The 14,399-nt window shown below is 52.5% G+C and overlaps 1 protein-coding gene across 1 annotated transcript in view; it reads right to left on the bottom strand.

Moving 5' to 3' along the window:
• The window catches only part of KIAA1211L (KIAA1211 like), a 54,406-nt gene that overhangs the window by 26,979 nt on the left and 13,028 nt on the right, over nucleotides 1-14,399 (bottom strand). The window contains exons 3-6 of the mRNA XM_026456414.1: nucleotides 13,029-13,164; nucleotides 12,520-12,684; nucleotides 6,857-7,051; nucleotides 1,695-3,399 (exon numbers count right to left, since the gene is read on the bottom strand). Of these exons, the coding sequence (XP_026312199.1) occupies nucleotides 1,695-3,399; nucleotides 6,857-7,051; nucleotides 12,520-12,684; nucleotides 13,029-13,164 (2,201 nt within the window). The remainder of the gene's footprint in view (nucleotides 1-1,694; nucleotides 3,400-6,856; nucleotides 7,052-12,519; nucleotides 12,685-13,028; nucleotides 13,165-14,399) is intronic.

The following is a 14,399-nucleotide window of genomic DNA, read 5'->3' as shown; positions in this document are numbered from 1 at the left end:
TTCTCTCTAGGGCCCTCATCACATGCACACACAACTTATTTGTGTAGTGTCATTTTCTGGCTCACAGATTCCCATTAATTAAAAAAAAACAGCAGGCCAGGCGCGGTGGGTCACGTCTATAATCCCAGCACTTTCGGAGGCTGAGGCGGATGGATCACTTGAGGTCAGGAGTTTGAAACCAGCCTGGCCAACATGGTGAAACCTCGTCTCTACCAAAACTGTAAAAAAAAATTAGCCAGGTGTAGTGGTGGGCACCTGTAATCCCAGCTACTCGGGAGGCTGAGGCAGGAGAATCACTTGAACCTGGGAGGTGGAGGTTGCAGTGACCCAGGATTGTACCACTACATTCCAGCCTGGGCAAAAGAGTGAGACGGAGTCTCAAAACAAACAAACAAGCAAACAAAAAAACCCAGCAATGAAAGATTCTTTAGCTCTGCTGCAAACACACATTTTCAACAGATTTCTCATTTCCTCACTTCCATAAGAGGTGACAAATGTCAAAGACAGAGAAAGGTCATCTACTTTGCTCATTTCAAAAGACAGCTGCTTTCAAAGATTCTTACGTTCTGCCTCAATCTTAACACAATCTCCCTTTCAGGAGAGCAAGTAAATGCTGACCCTCTTGAGAGAGACTTATGTTTTATACAGACTTGTTATTCCAATACATGGAATACGTTCCACGTGCAGCTGGGCGCGAACCTGATTATGAACAGCAGGAGGAAATTCTTTCTTGGAGGAAAAGGTCAGAAGGACCCTGATAGAGGAGTATGTTTCATTTATAGCCAAGAAATAGCTTAGGCCCTGAAAGAACCTGCATCAAAATGAGTACACATGTCCTGGGATTTGGACTTTGCTGAGTTTCTCAGGTGAAAAGTGGGAGAAGAATTTGAGAGATTCGCTGAGTCCTATCAACATCAGTTTTTACATTTCTCTTTATCTCATGTCTACACACTGACTTCTCTGTACTTATACAAAATCCTGGTATTTATTTTCCCTTTTCTACTCTTTATTCCTTATTTTCTCTCTCTTTTTAAAAGAGACAGGGTCTCACTCTGTCACCCAGGCTGGAGCACATGGCACCATCAGAGCTCACTGCAGCCTTGAACTCCTGGGCTCAAGCAATCCTATTTCAGCCTCCTAAGCAGCTGGGACTACAGGCGTGCACCACCACGCCTGGCTAGTTTTAAATTTTTTTGTAGAACAAGGTCTCGCTATGTTGCCCAGGCTGGTGTTGAACTCCTGGGCTTATCCGCAGGCCTTGGCCTCCCAAAGTGCTGGAATTACAGGCATGAGCTACCAAGGTTGGCCTATTCCTTACTCTAGATTAGGGGTGTCCAATCTTTTGGCTTCCCAGAGCCACACTGGAAGAATTATTATCTTGGCCCACACATAAACTACACCAACACTAAAGGCCGCTGATGAGCTTAAAAAAAATTCGCAGAAAGCCTCAATGTTTTAAGAAAGTTTACCAATTCCTGTTGGGCCACATTCAAAGCCACCCCAGGCCCAGGCAGCGAGTTGGACAAGCTTGCTCTAGATCAGACATGATGTCAGTGGGAATTCTGACTCCTTCCAATTCCCCCGCAACAAAGTTTGTACCAGGAGCATTTACACAGCGAGTGTCCAGCAAGACGTGCCAGCGGATGTGGATCTCCCCAGGCCCTGCCCTTCCCGCACCCTTGGCGCGCTCTTACCAGCTCCCCTGCGCAGCGACCTTTTCTCCGCCGTCCTGGGCTCCTTCCTGGGGTCCCGTTCTCCCGGGCCGGTGTCGGGGGGCGCGGCCTGGTGCGGGAGCGTGAAGCTCTGCAGAAGCGGCTTCCGGGGCAGGGGCGGCTTGGAGCTGAGCGGCTCGGGGGGCCGGGCCTTCCCCTTTCCTTGGTCGCTGGGGGCCCTGGCGCCTCGAAGGGCGGGGGCCGTCCCGAGGGGACACTTCTCCTCCTTCGGGAGCACGGTCAGCGACCTTTCTAACCGGACTTCGGCACTGTACCTCTTCACACCCTTCGTCTCCTGGGAGGCGCCATCCCGGTATTTGAGCGAGAGGGAGGTGGACCGGAGCTTGACGGGGAAGGGGTTTCTGTCCTCACTCGGGGCCGGCTCCTGGGCGGCTGGGCAGGGCTCTCTCGTGCCGGGCGTGGCGGCCGCCTCCTGGGGGCTCCTGCGCGGCCCGGCCGGGCTGGCCGCCCTGTCCCCCGAGTCCTGAGTGCCGCACTCCGCCGGCTTCCGAGGGCCGGGTTTCGCGTGCTGGGGCTCGGGGAGACCCTGGAGGTCATCAAGGGCCGCCTCGCTCCTCCAGGCCGGGCTGCTCCTCGCGAGGGGCAGGCGGCAGCTGGCGCGTTCCAGCGGGCGGGAGGCGCCCGGGCGAGGCCGCGCTCGGCACGAGGACACCGAGAACTTCTTCGCGCCTCGCAGCTCGGCGCCGCCCCTCTCCGCCTTCCGCTCTGGAGCCGCCCTTTCGGCGCCCGCCGGTGGCGCCTCTGCGCGCTCGGCCTTGGGGCGCTCCGGGGCGGCGGCCTCTGCGTCGGGGGAACCGGGGCCGCGCTCCCCCGGGGGAGACTCCGCGGCGGCAAGCGGCGGGGACGCGGCGGGGCCCTCGCTGGCGGCCGCGGGCCGGTGCTTCAGGCAGCTCTTGGGCGCCGGCGGGCTCGGGGCGGGCGCCGCGGAGGGCTCGGTCCCAATGCTCTCGGGCTCGGTCCCCGCCCCTCTCTCGGGCTCGGTCCCCTCTCCTCTCTCGGGCTCGGCCTCTGCTCCTCTCTCGGGCTCGGGCGCCGGCCCTGGGGGCCCCTTCTCCTCATCCGGGAGCACGGGCGGCGTCGGCTCCGCTTCCTTCGGGACACTGGGGTCTGGCCCGTCGGGAGCAGAGGACGCCTCTGAGGTGGCGGTGGGGTCAGTCTCGGGGGGCGCCGTGTCCCCCTCAGGGAGGGCGGTGGGAAACGGGCTCGCGACGTCTTCGGGAGCACAGACCACCTCCTCCACCGTGTCCGTGGCCGGGGCACACGGGCCTGCGGGGGGCGCCTCCCCCTCCTGCTTTTCGCCATCGGGACCGGGATGCGGGGGGCCCTCGGGCGGGGACGGGGGCTCCACGCGGAGGACGGGGGCCGACTCGGGCTTGGCGAGCTCCGGGGTGGCCGGGCGGCTTGAGGGGTCCTCCCCGGGGGCGCCCTCCTCCTCCAAGCTGGCCCTGAGCGCCTGGCAGTGCTGCAGGCGGGCGCGTCTGGCACGGACCCCTCCGGGTGGCGGCAAGGGCGTCGGTGGCCCAGGCGCAGGGCCTCTGTCTGGCGCCACGTCCTGCTGCCCAGAGCTGGGGCTCTCTTCTGGGCTGACTTCCAGCGGTGGCTTCTCCTCGTTTTCCTCCTCCTCTGGGGTGCACGTCAGGTCGCTCAGGGATTCAGACTGAGCGCGCTGGGAGAATAAAGATAAAAAGCATCGTCACTATAGCAAATTCCAGGAAGCCTGTCACCTCCCCACTTTCTTCAAGGCTTGTAATGGCTTAGTGATAGCAGTGATAGCAGCACTCTAAAGTTGGCACTTAAGTAGGCATGTACCCACGGGTGTCTTTTCTCAGTTCGTATCCTCCTGGTCTACTTGGGCTCACAAGTTTATCAGGACAATGGTAGATAGGCCTCTCAAGTAAAAGTCTATACAGCTCCTCTGACAGAGCCTCAAAACCAGTGGACTAGAGAGTAGCCAAGGGCAGGAGACCAACAGCAGCCAGTGTCTGCCATGCTCTGTGCTCCACACTTGTTATTTCATTTAATCCTCCATTCATCCCAGTGAGGAAGGGATGATGAGTCCCTTTTTGCACTTGAGAGCCAGGAGCTCAGAGAGGCCAATACCTTGTTCAAGCCTGGCTGAGCAGGTGGCCGAGCTGAACAGCTGGAGCTCTATGGCCCTGTGTTCATCCCAGCCAGTCTCCCATGTCAACACTTCAGGAGTGCACCCTCATAGTCAAGTCAGACTGGTTTTCCTAAAAGATGGCTCGTATCATGCCAATAGCTAACTACAGCTATACAGGATAAAACCAAATTTTTCAGCTAAATTTAAAGTCCTAGATTCTCTGGTCTTAAGTAGTTTCTTCCACTCCCTACTCAGGTCAAACCAAGCCCTCAACACTGTGCCAGACACTTGGTCTGAGTGACTGTCACCTCCCCACTCTCCCCCACCCCCCTGCCCCCAACCTCCAAGATACTCTACCAGGACCCCCAAGGACTGCTTCAAACTCTCCCACTCTTTGCAGTTTAAGATTCCCCCCTTCTCTAACGTCCTGAAGCCCTACTGGCTTGGCAAACATATGCTGCCTTGTCATATTCTTCTGAAAGATCTCTAGAATTCAGATTCCAGTCCAACTTCCTCCTTTTGTCACAGAGTCAGTTCCTGCTCTCTTGGGAAGGAAAGGAGCTCCAGGTAACCAAGAACCATTCAAAAGTAACATGTGGAAATGACCAAAAGGTTGATGGTGTAGAGACTGATCTTTTCAGAAAGTCCGTGATATTAGACACCAAGAGTCACCCAGGCTATTGCTCTCTCCTTCCCCTTTTCTAAAGCAGGAAATATAACACTCAGGGTATGTTTGCAATAGGTTTTTCTTCTTGCTGTTTGTTATTATTTTAACATTTTTCATGGCATCTGCTTGCTAATAGAATACAGGATGCCTGGGATGTTTGTGACAATACCTAAGCAAACTGTCACCAAAATGCACAGTCCTATTCTTTTGGATTTAAAAAGAGGAAGAGGCACAAAGAAAGCTACAGAAGAACTTTCAAAAGTTGCAGGCTCTTTACTTTGCCATGTTGATGACCTTCTGCTACTGCAGGGAACTGCTGATGTTGAAACCTCTTTAGGATGGAGGTCACCTTTTAAAACTATCAGTCACGGAGCCCACACAAGGCAGCAGAGGGGTGGCATGGCTGTTCTTTCCCGTCCTGGGAGCATTTAGGGAGCATCTGAAAACACCTTGGTCCCTGAGAGGGGCCAGGCCACAAGGAAGATCCTTATGGTTGGGAAGAGGGACCTCATGACCAAAGGGCAAAGGGTGCTATGGACACAGAAGGACAGAGGCCCCCAGCATCACAGGTTCCACAACAGTGGATGGAGAAAAATATGCACACCTCTGAGAACTTAAGATACCCATGCCTGCTCCTTACCAAGCGCGGAAGGGGAAAAGAGGGAAAGACCATGGATGTGACAGAGTTGAAATCAAGGAAAGGCTGTGTTTACCTGTTTGCACAGACTGGCTACATCAGGTTTTCTGTTACTCTACAAAGTGGGATTCAAGAACTAAGTCAAGTTCAAATGTAAAGAAAGAAGGATACAGCCCTGCCCAGTTGGGAGCAAGAAGGGAGGCTGCGTTTCCACCTGGAATAGACACCAGGCTTCGCTCTGTCACCAAGTCCTGGCCAGGTTGTGGCTGGCTATAAATGCCCTGGCCAGAGCAAAAGACATCCCCAGGGGAGTCATAAATCACAGACTTGACCAGAAGGGAGCAGGCCCTGGCCCTGTGGTCTCATTCAGCACGAGGACAGGCAGGTCTTCAGTGACTGGACCCTGTCACGCCGACACAGCACACAGCCTTTAACTGTACATGCACTGGACACACACACCTATGCACAAGTATCCTGGTCCCTAGCTGGCACATCAGCCTGAAGGTAACTCGCCTTGCTTCTTCCTCCAGCATTAGTCCCCTCAAAAGTCTACTCTGCTGGCACGAGTTTAAAGAGCACCTTCCATATGCCCAAAGGAAAACTCGCTCTCTTCAGGGAACTGCTGAACTCCTGAGTGGCCCTAGCCCAACTGTCTCCAGCTGAGGCACCCAGCTTGCCCTGGGTACTTCACCAACACACCCCAATCATGTCGCCAGGGAAGGACAGAGGATGTTAGCCTATGAGCATCTCTTTATCAGCACTGTCATTCTCTGTGGCCAGGCTGGCCCCCACTCCAGAGGGGGGATGCGTTACAGTGCCCATCAGGTAGGGGAGAGAGAACAACCCTGTGTGAACCTCAAACCTGCCAGTAAATAAAGCCAAAGTGTGCCATGAACCAGTTTCTCAGCTTCTAGGACTAGGAGGTAAGGACACCCCAAGGCAGCACACCCAAAGAGGGGTCTGTCTTTTCTCCCCATGCTACTGAGTAGGCCCTCGTCCAAGGCAAGTGTCCACGCTAGTGTTTCAGCTTCTTTCATTCACTCATTTGTTAATTCACTCATTCATTTGTTCTGTCGTTCATCCAACAACTGTTGTCATTCAACAACTCTGTGACCAGAAATGTTCTAAGGGCTGAAAGTGCAGCCGGGACAGGGTCTCAAAGAAGACTGGCAATAAGAGCACATCCATTTACAAAGGTCACTCTGGCATGAGGCGAGTGCCCTGAAGGAAGTGAACGGGCAGGGTGAGTTTCTCTGGGGGACTCTCAGGCCCCAAGGCTGGGACACAGCAGCACCAAGGCCTCAGGCTAGAGGCAGCTCGGGAGCTCAAGAGGCAGAAAGGTGGCCAGAGTGCTGAGTGAGAAAGGTAAGAAGCCTGAGGGGTAGGCAGGACATGATGTACCAGGCCTGGAGTGTGGACTTTACTCTGAGTGCAGGGGGAAGGCAACCAGCATTTAGTAGTGAGTGTGTGAGGAATGACTGACGGACGGACGGATGGATGGATGAATGAATGGAGCGATTCTGCAAGGGAGAGACAGATCTGGTTTATGTTTAAAATGATGAGCAACTTCATCTTCTGCAGCATGGCTCCATCAACGGTGGGAGTGCTCGGAGGGGGCACGAGACCCTGTGGGAGGGAGTGAGGTAGGTTGTGCGGTTTGCGGGGGGTGTGTTAAGCCTGCCTGGCCTGCCTCTGTGTGGAGAAGGAAACCCAATTACCGATGAAAGCCGCCTCATCTTACTCGACCGCTGGTTGCGGGGCTTGACCTGGAGCTTGTGCTTAGCTGCAGAGTTGTCCAAGCAGGAGGAGGATTCTGGTGGGTATCTGAAGTCGGCCACTGGTGCCAGGCTGCTGTCCGAGGTCCGGGCAGAGACAGTGCTGTTGCTTACGTGGTCTGGAGACACGACAGAGACCTTCATGGGACGAGAACAAACACACGGAGCATGAACCTCACCCTGTGAAATAAGGACGACCAAAGCAACAATGCTCTTTTCTGCCCGGGCTCAGTCTTCTCACACTGTTTCTGGCTTTATGTATGTGGAAATTATTTATTTATTTATTTATTTATTTTTCAAGATGGAGTCTTGCTCTGTCACCCAGGCTGGAGTGCAGTGGCATGATCTCGGTTCACTGCAACCTCCGCCTCCTGAGTTCAAGCAATTTTCCTGCTCAGTAGCTGGGATTACAGGCACCCGCCACCACACCCAGCTAGTTTTTGAGTTTTTCATAGAGACGGAGTCTCACCATGTTGGCCAGGCTGGTCTCAAACTCCTGACCTGGTGATCCACCTGCCTCGGCCTCCCAAAGTGCTGTGATTACAGGCATGAGTCACCACATCCGGCCAATACTTTCAATTTGATTCTCAACAAGGAGGGGTCTAGGATCCTCCTGGAGAAAGGTAAATGGCTGGGAGTTTAAAATGCAGGGCCAGCTCCTGGAAACCTGCCACTCCTTCCCCAGACCATGCAGAGAACCTGTGTCTCAGGCTCCCGTGTCACTCTCCTGTGGCAGTTGGCACAGGCACTTCAGATAAGAGCTTTCTCTGTCAAAACACACCAGCCCGATTTGTCCAAGGGCACAGTCACCTGGTCCTGTCTCTGGAAGCTGAGAGGAAGGTTCAGAGGTGTGATTTTAGAAGCTGGGGGGCAGGAAGTGCCAAGCCCACCGCCCAGCATTCCGTCACTGGAGCCCTGTTGGTTCAACCTACGAGGTCTCTGTGTGCTCATGTATCCTTTTGAAGAAATCTGGCTGGAAACTGCCATCTGTTAAGTTACAGGTATTTTACTCATTTATACTTCAGCACGGAAGAACTGATACCAAATAGCAAACATGTCACCTGGGACAAAGGGATGCTGACAGTCATCATCCTGTCAGACAGTGGAAGAATAAGGGCAACACCCGCAGATCCCTGCCCCCGAACTTGGCCAGCTCCGCCACTGAGTGAGCTCGAAGTTTGCTCCCCTGTAGACATGAGTTGGCATGAAATTTGGAGCGCCTGTGAGCACATGCAGCCCAGATGAGGGGCGAGGTGCACAGGGAGACTCTGGGAGGTGGCAGGCTTTTCGTATAACTCTGTGATCTTCAAGCAAGCTTTCTATTCAAGCACAGTGTGCAATATTAGTGTCAAGTTTCCATTTACCTTAAGAATAGAATTTTATTCACACAACGATTCAGTAAGCCCTCGTGAAAACAGTGAATGAAGCAGTGAGACAACACACCAGTGCCGTCCCCAGTGGCAAACTCCTAGGGCCATGGGCACATCTGCTGTTTCTTTTCCATAACCCTGGGACCCCCACACAGAGCAGGTGCCCAGCAGCCTTTGCTAACCCAGACAGGGAACCATAAGGATGATCGTACTGGAGAGATGGGCTCCGATACAGGAGGAACAACCTCTCCCTGTTCACGTGAAGCTCTCTCCTATTTTCTAATAAAAGTGTAAGTTTATCCGTGTAAACGAGGAGGAGATAATTACTAAAATGGGGGAGAAGGAGCTAAAAGTGGACATAATCTATTTGAATTCTCTTTTAGCCACTCAGGTACCTACGGAAATGAGGCAAGAAAAAATATGTTAAAAATAAGTCACAAGTCTCCTGGTCACAACTACATCTGTGCCTGTGGCTCTGGCTCTCACTGTGGTCACTGATACCTCAGGAAGTCGCCTTAGATTGGGAAATCGATACCTTTGCCAGAGAGCCTTCCTTAAAGGTCACAAACAGGATGTGTACATTTCAAAATAATCGTACAGAGTCTGTAATATTTACCCTTGTCTAGAGGAACAATGTATAAACATTTGGTTAAAAAGAAAATCTCACTGCCTAGGACTCATGAGAATGGACGAGATGAGCCGCTTTGCAAGTGCAGTGAGAATGATCACGGTGCCTGTGACAATAATACCCTGGGCGGCTCCTCTTTATAAAATAAAGCCCAATACCCTGAAGGCTCCGAAGGATGCACAGCAGGCCCTCCTCCCTGTGGGCCGCCCTGTGTCTGTCCTGCATGGTCAGATGTCTTGGGTTCAGGCCCACTCTGACCCCTGGGTTAGGGAACCTTGGCATGGAGCTTAACTTCCCTGAGCTGTGTCCCAGGTACAAGCTCTCCCTGACTAGAGAACTCAACTCCTCCGGCTTCAGAACTCTCACTTCTGTTTCCACGGTTGCTCTGAGAGATCTTGGGGTCTAGAAAGACCCCAAGGAGAATCGTGTCTGTTGTTGATCAGTGATGTAACTACGTGAGGTGGGCTGGGGCCCGTGGGGAGGAGGTGAGGGCTGGGAAGCTGGCTTCATGGGTGGGCTGGCAGCATCCAGAACATTCACCTCTGCATGGCTTGCTTCCAGTCACCCATTGTTTCCTGAAATCTGCTTCTGGAAGATTCTGAAAGCAGAGGGTTTAAAAGTCTAGCATGTGGCTCTTTGTTGCAGGGAAGGCAGCCCAAAGGACCCAGAGGAAACAGCCTGGGGTCAGAAGCTTTTCGTGGGCGGCCCTGAGCGACAGGTGCTTTAGGATGTGTGTCCTCAAAAAGAGGGGCTCAGCCACTGAGGAGTGGGCCAGGGGCAGTGCATGCAGGAAGGGCCACTGGACAGGAAGCAGGGGGGCCTGGCTGTTCCAGGGGTGAAAAGAAGCTGCTGGTCCTGCTGGGAAGGAGAGGTACTGATCTACCCAATCTCATCTCATCCCCCCAAAACTCTCTAAGCCAAAACCCTCTGAGGACACACATTCTAAGAGGGGATAAGCCTGCCGAGGCCTCCCTCTGGAGCTGTGGGGCATGTATTTGTTCGTTTGACACCAGGTCTGTGTTCCCTCCTCATCTTCCCTTCCCACATCACCAGGAGTAAAATGACTCAGGAGCCTTGCCAGTTTATCACACTCTGCCTGGCATGTCCTGCTTCACAGCAGGACACCTAGAATATGACCAGTGAGACATCATGTTATCTTAAAAACCACCAGGTAAACTTTCATCAGTCGTTATCACACTTGGTAATAAAATTTGAAAAATTATTCCATATGCCTGAAAACCTTATTCTATCAGGAAATGTCACCTTGGTTGTAACATCAAATACTTGCTACTAAAGACTCTTTTTTCCATAATAATCTTAAATTTTTCTGTCTGTGTAGGCCTGTGTGTAAGCATGTGGGCCTGTGTAAGGTGTAAACAGCCTGCAGCCCATCGTTTTGGGGCTTTTGGCCCTACTATGTCAAACACCACATATTCTACAAGCCCATTTTAAAGGGTGTGTGTTGTGTTTCCCTCTCAGTCAATCAATTATGCGTAAAAACTTTCAGGCCTCTAAATGCAATCATTGTGTCTTTGAAACGATGAAGACACTTAAGATTACCTTTTTGATTTTAAGTCTTAAAGGCTCAAATTTTGGTTTCCTGTGAAGCTAGTAGATTGTCCATATTACCCAATAATTGATAAAATCTCAGAACTTTTTTTTTTTTTTTTTTTTTAAATGACCAACCACAGGAGGTGGTTGTGCTGTGAGAGATAAGGTCAGGCTGGCCCAGCCAAGCCAGCTGTGGAATTTGTGCCTCATGCTGTCACACAGGTTTGGAGATAGGCTTGCTTTTCAGTGGATGGGTTCCTCACTACCTCTCCTCTTACTGCCCATCCTGGCTAAAGGCAGAGACCTGTGGGATGGGAGAAGGGGGAGTCCATCTATGATGAGGAACGAGGCAGCTCACGACAGACCTCTTCCTACTGCAGAGCTCAGAAATGCACCAAGTCACATCTGCTCCTGAAGGGGGGACGCTGAAACTGCACAGAGGAGTATTTGGAGGTGTTGAAGGGGTACAGGGTTGGCTCGGTGAAGTCTACGAAATAGGCCACACCATCCTCCTCACCCTGTCTCCCTTCTGCTCGAGGCTGGAGAGAACACCTGGGTAGCCCACTGTCCTCAGACCCTGCTCATTCCAGGAGCAGGGACAGCTTCGCCCTGGAGCAGAATTCTGGAGAGAAGAATTCTCTAGCCGACTTCATGTCAGTCCCCAGCCCACACACTCGGCCACACCACAGTCCTTCTGCCTTCTTCATCAGTGACGTTCTGGGAACTCACAACTACACAAAAATCTGGTGTGGCAGGGTTTATAGGTGTCCACACTGAAGTGGCTACCGAACAGAATTCAGAGAAGCACGGAATCTGCAAGGCAGTGGGTCACAACGAAGCCCCCCCTTCACTGTGAATGGCCCCTCAAGCAGGCCAGAGGTGACGGGGCAGGTGTGTGGCTATAAAAACAGCTCTGGCCTTGATTTGTTTTTCAAGTGTCGGCATAACAGATAACTCCAACTCTATCCATCCTCCACAGTCAAGCTTGTCCACATGGGAACGATGACCACCTATTTTTAACATTTATGTGCAAGTACAGGGTACGGGCATTAAGTGTTCTTACCATAATAACATAATTTAAAATGTGGCAGCATTGCGAGCTATGTTGTTTATGCGCGAGAAAGAGCTCAGTTCCTCGGGGGCCCCGTCTTGGATTCGAATGGGAAAGGTGGTGTTTGGGACTGGTTCCTCCACCCTGCTGAGGTCATCAGTTCCTCTCTTGCTTGTCAACCTTTCCCTGCTGCCCTGTTTGCCAGCAACACGGCACATGACTACCCCTATGCCGACACCGCCTTCAGGTCACAGACTCAGGCACCAGACACCATCAGAGCCTCGACTATCAAGTGCTCACCACTTCCCCCTCCTGCCGGCCACATGTCGTGGCAACAGAAAACAGACACAATGTGTTTCCCTACTTCTAATGGGGTTCTGGGTCTGGTCATCTGCTCAGACAGGAAAGTCAAGGGACAGGGTTGATTCTGGTTTGATTCTTTTTTTTTTTTTTTTTGAGACGGAGTCTTGCTCTGTTGCCCAGGCTGGAGTGCAGTGGCCGGACCTCAGCTCACTGCAAGCTCCGCCTCCCGGGTTCACGCCATTCTCCTGCCTCAGCCTCCCAAGTAGCTAGGACTACAAGTGCCTGCCACCACGCCCGGCTAGTTTTTTGTATTTTTTAGTAGAGATGGGGTTTCACCGTGTTAGCCAGGATGGTCTCGATCTCCTGACCTCGTGATCCGCCCATCTCGGCCTCCCAAAGTGCTGGGATTACAGGCTTGAGCCACTGCGCCCGGCCGATTCTGGTTTGATTCTATCAACCTATCACCCTCATAACAAATGTCACCAAAACCACATCTCCTAACCAGACCTGAATTTCTACTCAAAGAACGAAAATAAACACAGCTCAAGGGCTGACTGCAGGCTCCAGTGACCCAGTCGGCCACACCATGCACAGCCTCACCTATCCATGGAAATCTCAGGGGCACACACAGGGGATCCCAGAGCTCCAGCGCCCTCCAGGGCAAGTGTGGACGGAGATGTGCAGTGGCTCAGGCCGTACTTGCCTTTATGGTGGTGCCGGGACCCACGTCGTGCAGCAGAGACATCTCTGGGGGGCTCCTGGGCAGCCCGTCATCCTCAGAGCTCATGCCAGCATCCTCTCCACGCTTGGCAGGAAGGCCCCCTGGAGGAGGTGGTGGCCCCATTTTCACATTACACTGTATTTTTAACTAGATTGGAATAAAGAACATGTGCTCTTATTTTCATCAATGATATTTATCAACAGATCTTCCTGCTCTAATTCATTCATGCTGGAAATGCCTTCAGTGTCTTGGCGTGGTGCAGAGAACTGAACGTGCATCTGCCACCAGCTCTTCCACTGCCATCTCTTCTTTGTTCATCTAAGAATGAGTTGAGATCCCACTGTAACTCATTTGGTGTCTCCTGGGAGAGCTGTCATGTACGGGTGATTCAACTTTACGGCATATCAAATAAACCAAGCGGAAATCATTTAAAAACTTCTCAATGGATACTTGACTTGCACACCAGGTGACATGACCAAGGAAACATTTACCTGCAGAGCTTTAATCCGATCACACACATTTTCTTGGGAAAACACCCGCACAGGCCGAGTAGGGTCCTGTCCGGACTCAGGAATGAAAATACTGTCGTGAGAAAGGGCCCGGCTGCCCAGCGTGCCCCTCGACTCCCTAGGATAAAAGAGCCACTGTGAGACTCTGCCCACCTCCATCTTACTGACCCCCGGGGGACTCAGAATGAGAAAGGGGGATGTGGGTTAACAGAATATCAAACAACACTCCCTCTGCTGCATTTACATTTCAGGGGTCCCTGACTTCAGTTCATCCACACACTGTCAAATGCCACTCAACTATTTGGAGCACTGCAGAGATAGGAATCTTCCTAGGAGATCTAAAGGTTGTGTGAATTATTTTTATTAATGAAAAAACCAAGTTTTGACAAGGTGAGAGGTGCAAGACAGGAAGCCTGCAGAGGGGAGGGGCTGGCACGGCTAGCTTCTGAGGATGTGCTGGCTGCCCCGGGGAGGGTGAGGTCCCGCCTTGTGGGCAAACACACAGCCGCTCCATGGGCTGAAGGCTGTATGTGTGCAGCAGGCTGAGGGCCTACCTGATGAACACATCCTCACAAGACAGACCAAGACATACATCCGTGGCTGGTTTGAAATGAGAACTACAAATCTGCAAAGCCATGGCCTCTTTTTATGACCTGGCACCATCCGTGTGACCAAAACCTCTGTGCCTGCCTAGATCCTGGAGCAGAGATGGTGGCCTTCTGTCATCGCCATCCCAGTCCTTTCCTCAGCTCTGAGCTCAAGAATCTGATCTGGGACTGAACCCACAGGACATTCACAAAATGTCCTAAAAGGATGTGGGAATTAGCTGTCAAATTTTCCTAGCAGCGGTGGCTGCCTGAACAATAGGTGGAAGGAGATGACAGACCCAATGATGAAGGAAGGAAAGCCTACTTCTGCACACACTGGACATCTTGTGTGCACCACCCCACGTCCTCCCCTCCTGCCACTCCCCTACCCTGGACATCCTGTCCACTGTGAGGCATTAAGGTCTTGAGGTGTGGCCCTGTCCCACTGTCAACCAAACTGTGTTGGTTAATAATGCTTCCTTCTAATTAAACTCTCACGCCTGCAACCGTAAGCTTGCAAGTGGGAACCCATGGCTTCCAGGATGTGTGTGTCCTCACATACCAGGGAGGGAACCACACCAACTGAAGCAATCGGGCCCTCCCTGCCCAGGGCAGCTCTTAACCCAAAGGTCGTACACACGCTTGGATTTCCCTTCCCCAGTGGACAGCCCATGGCCCACGCTCTCTGGGAACCACAACCACCACCCAAGGACCTCCGTTCTGGATGTAATGAGGAGTGCAGGCCTCTGCAAAAACACAAAATGGC

The sequence above is a fragment of the Piliocolobus tephrosceles genome, chromosome 15, assembly GCF_002776525.5.
Source record: "Piliocolobus tephrosceles isolate RC106 chromosome 15, ASM277652v3, whole genome shotgun sequence".
Classification (NCBI taxonomy): Eukaryota; Metazoa; Chordata; class Mammalia; order Primates; family Cercopithecidae; genus Piliocolobus; species Piliocolobus tephrosceles.
This window is presented reverse-complemented; position numbering and strand designations above follow the sequence as displayed.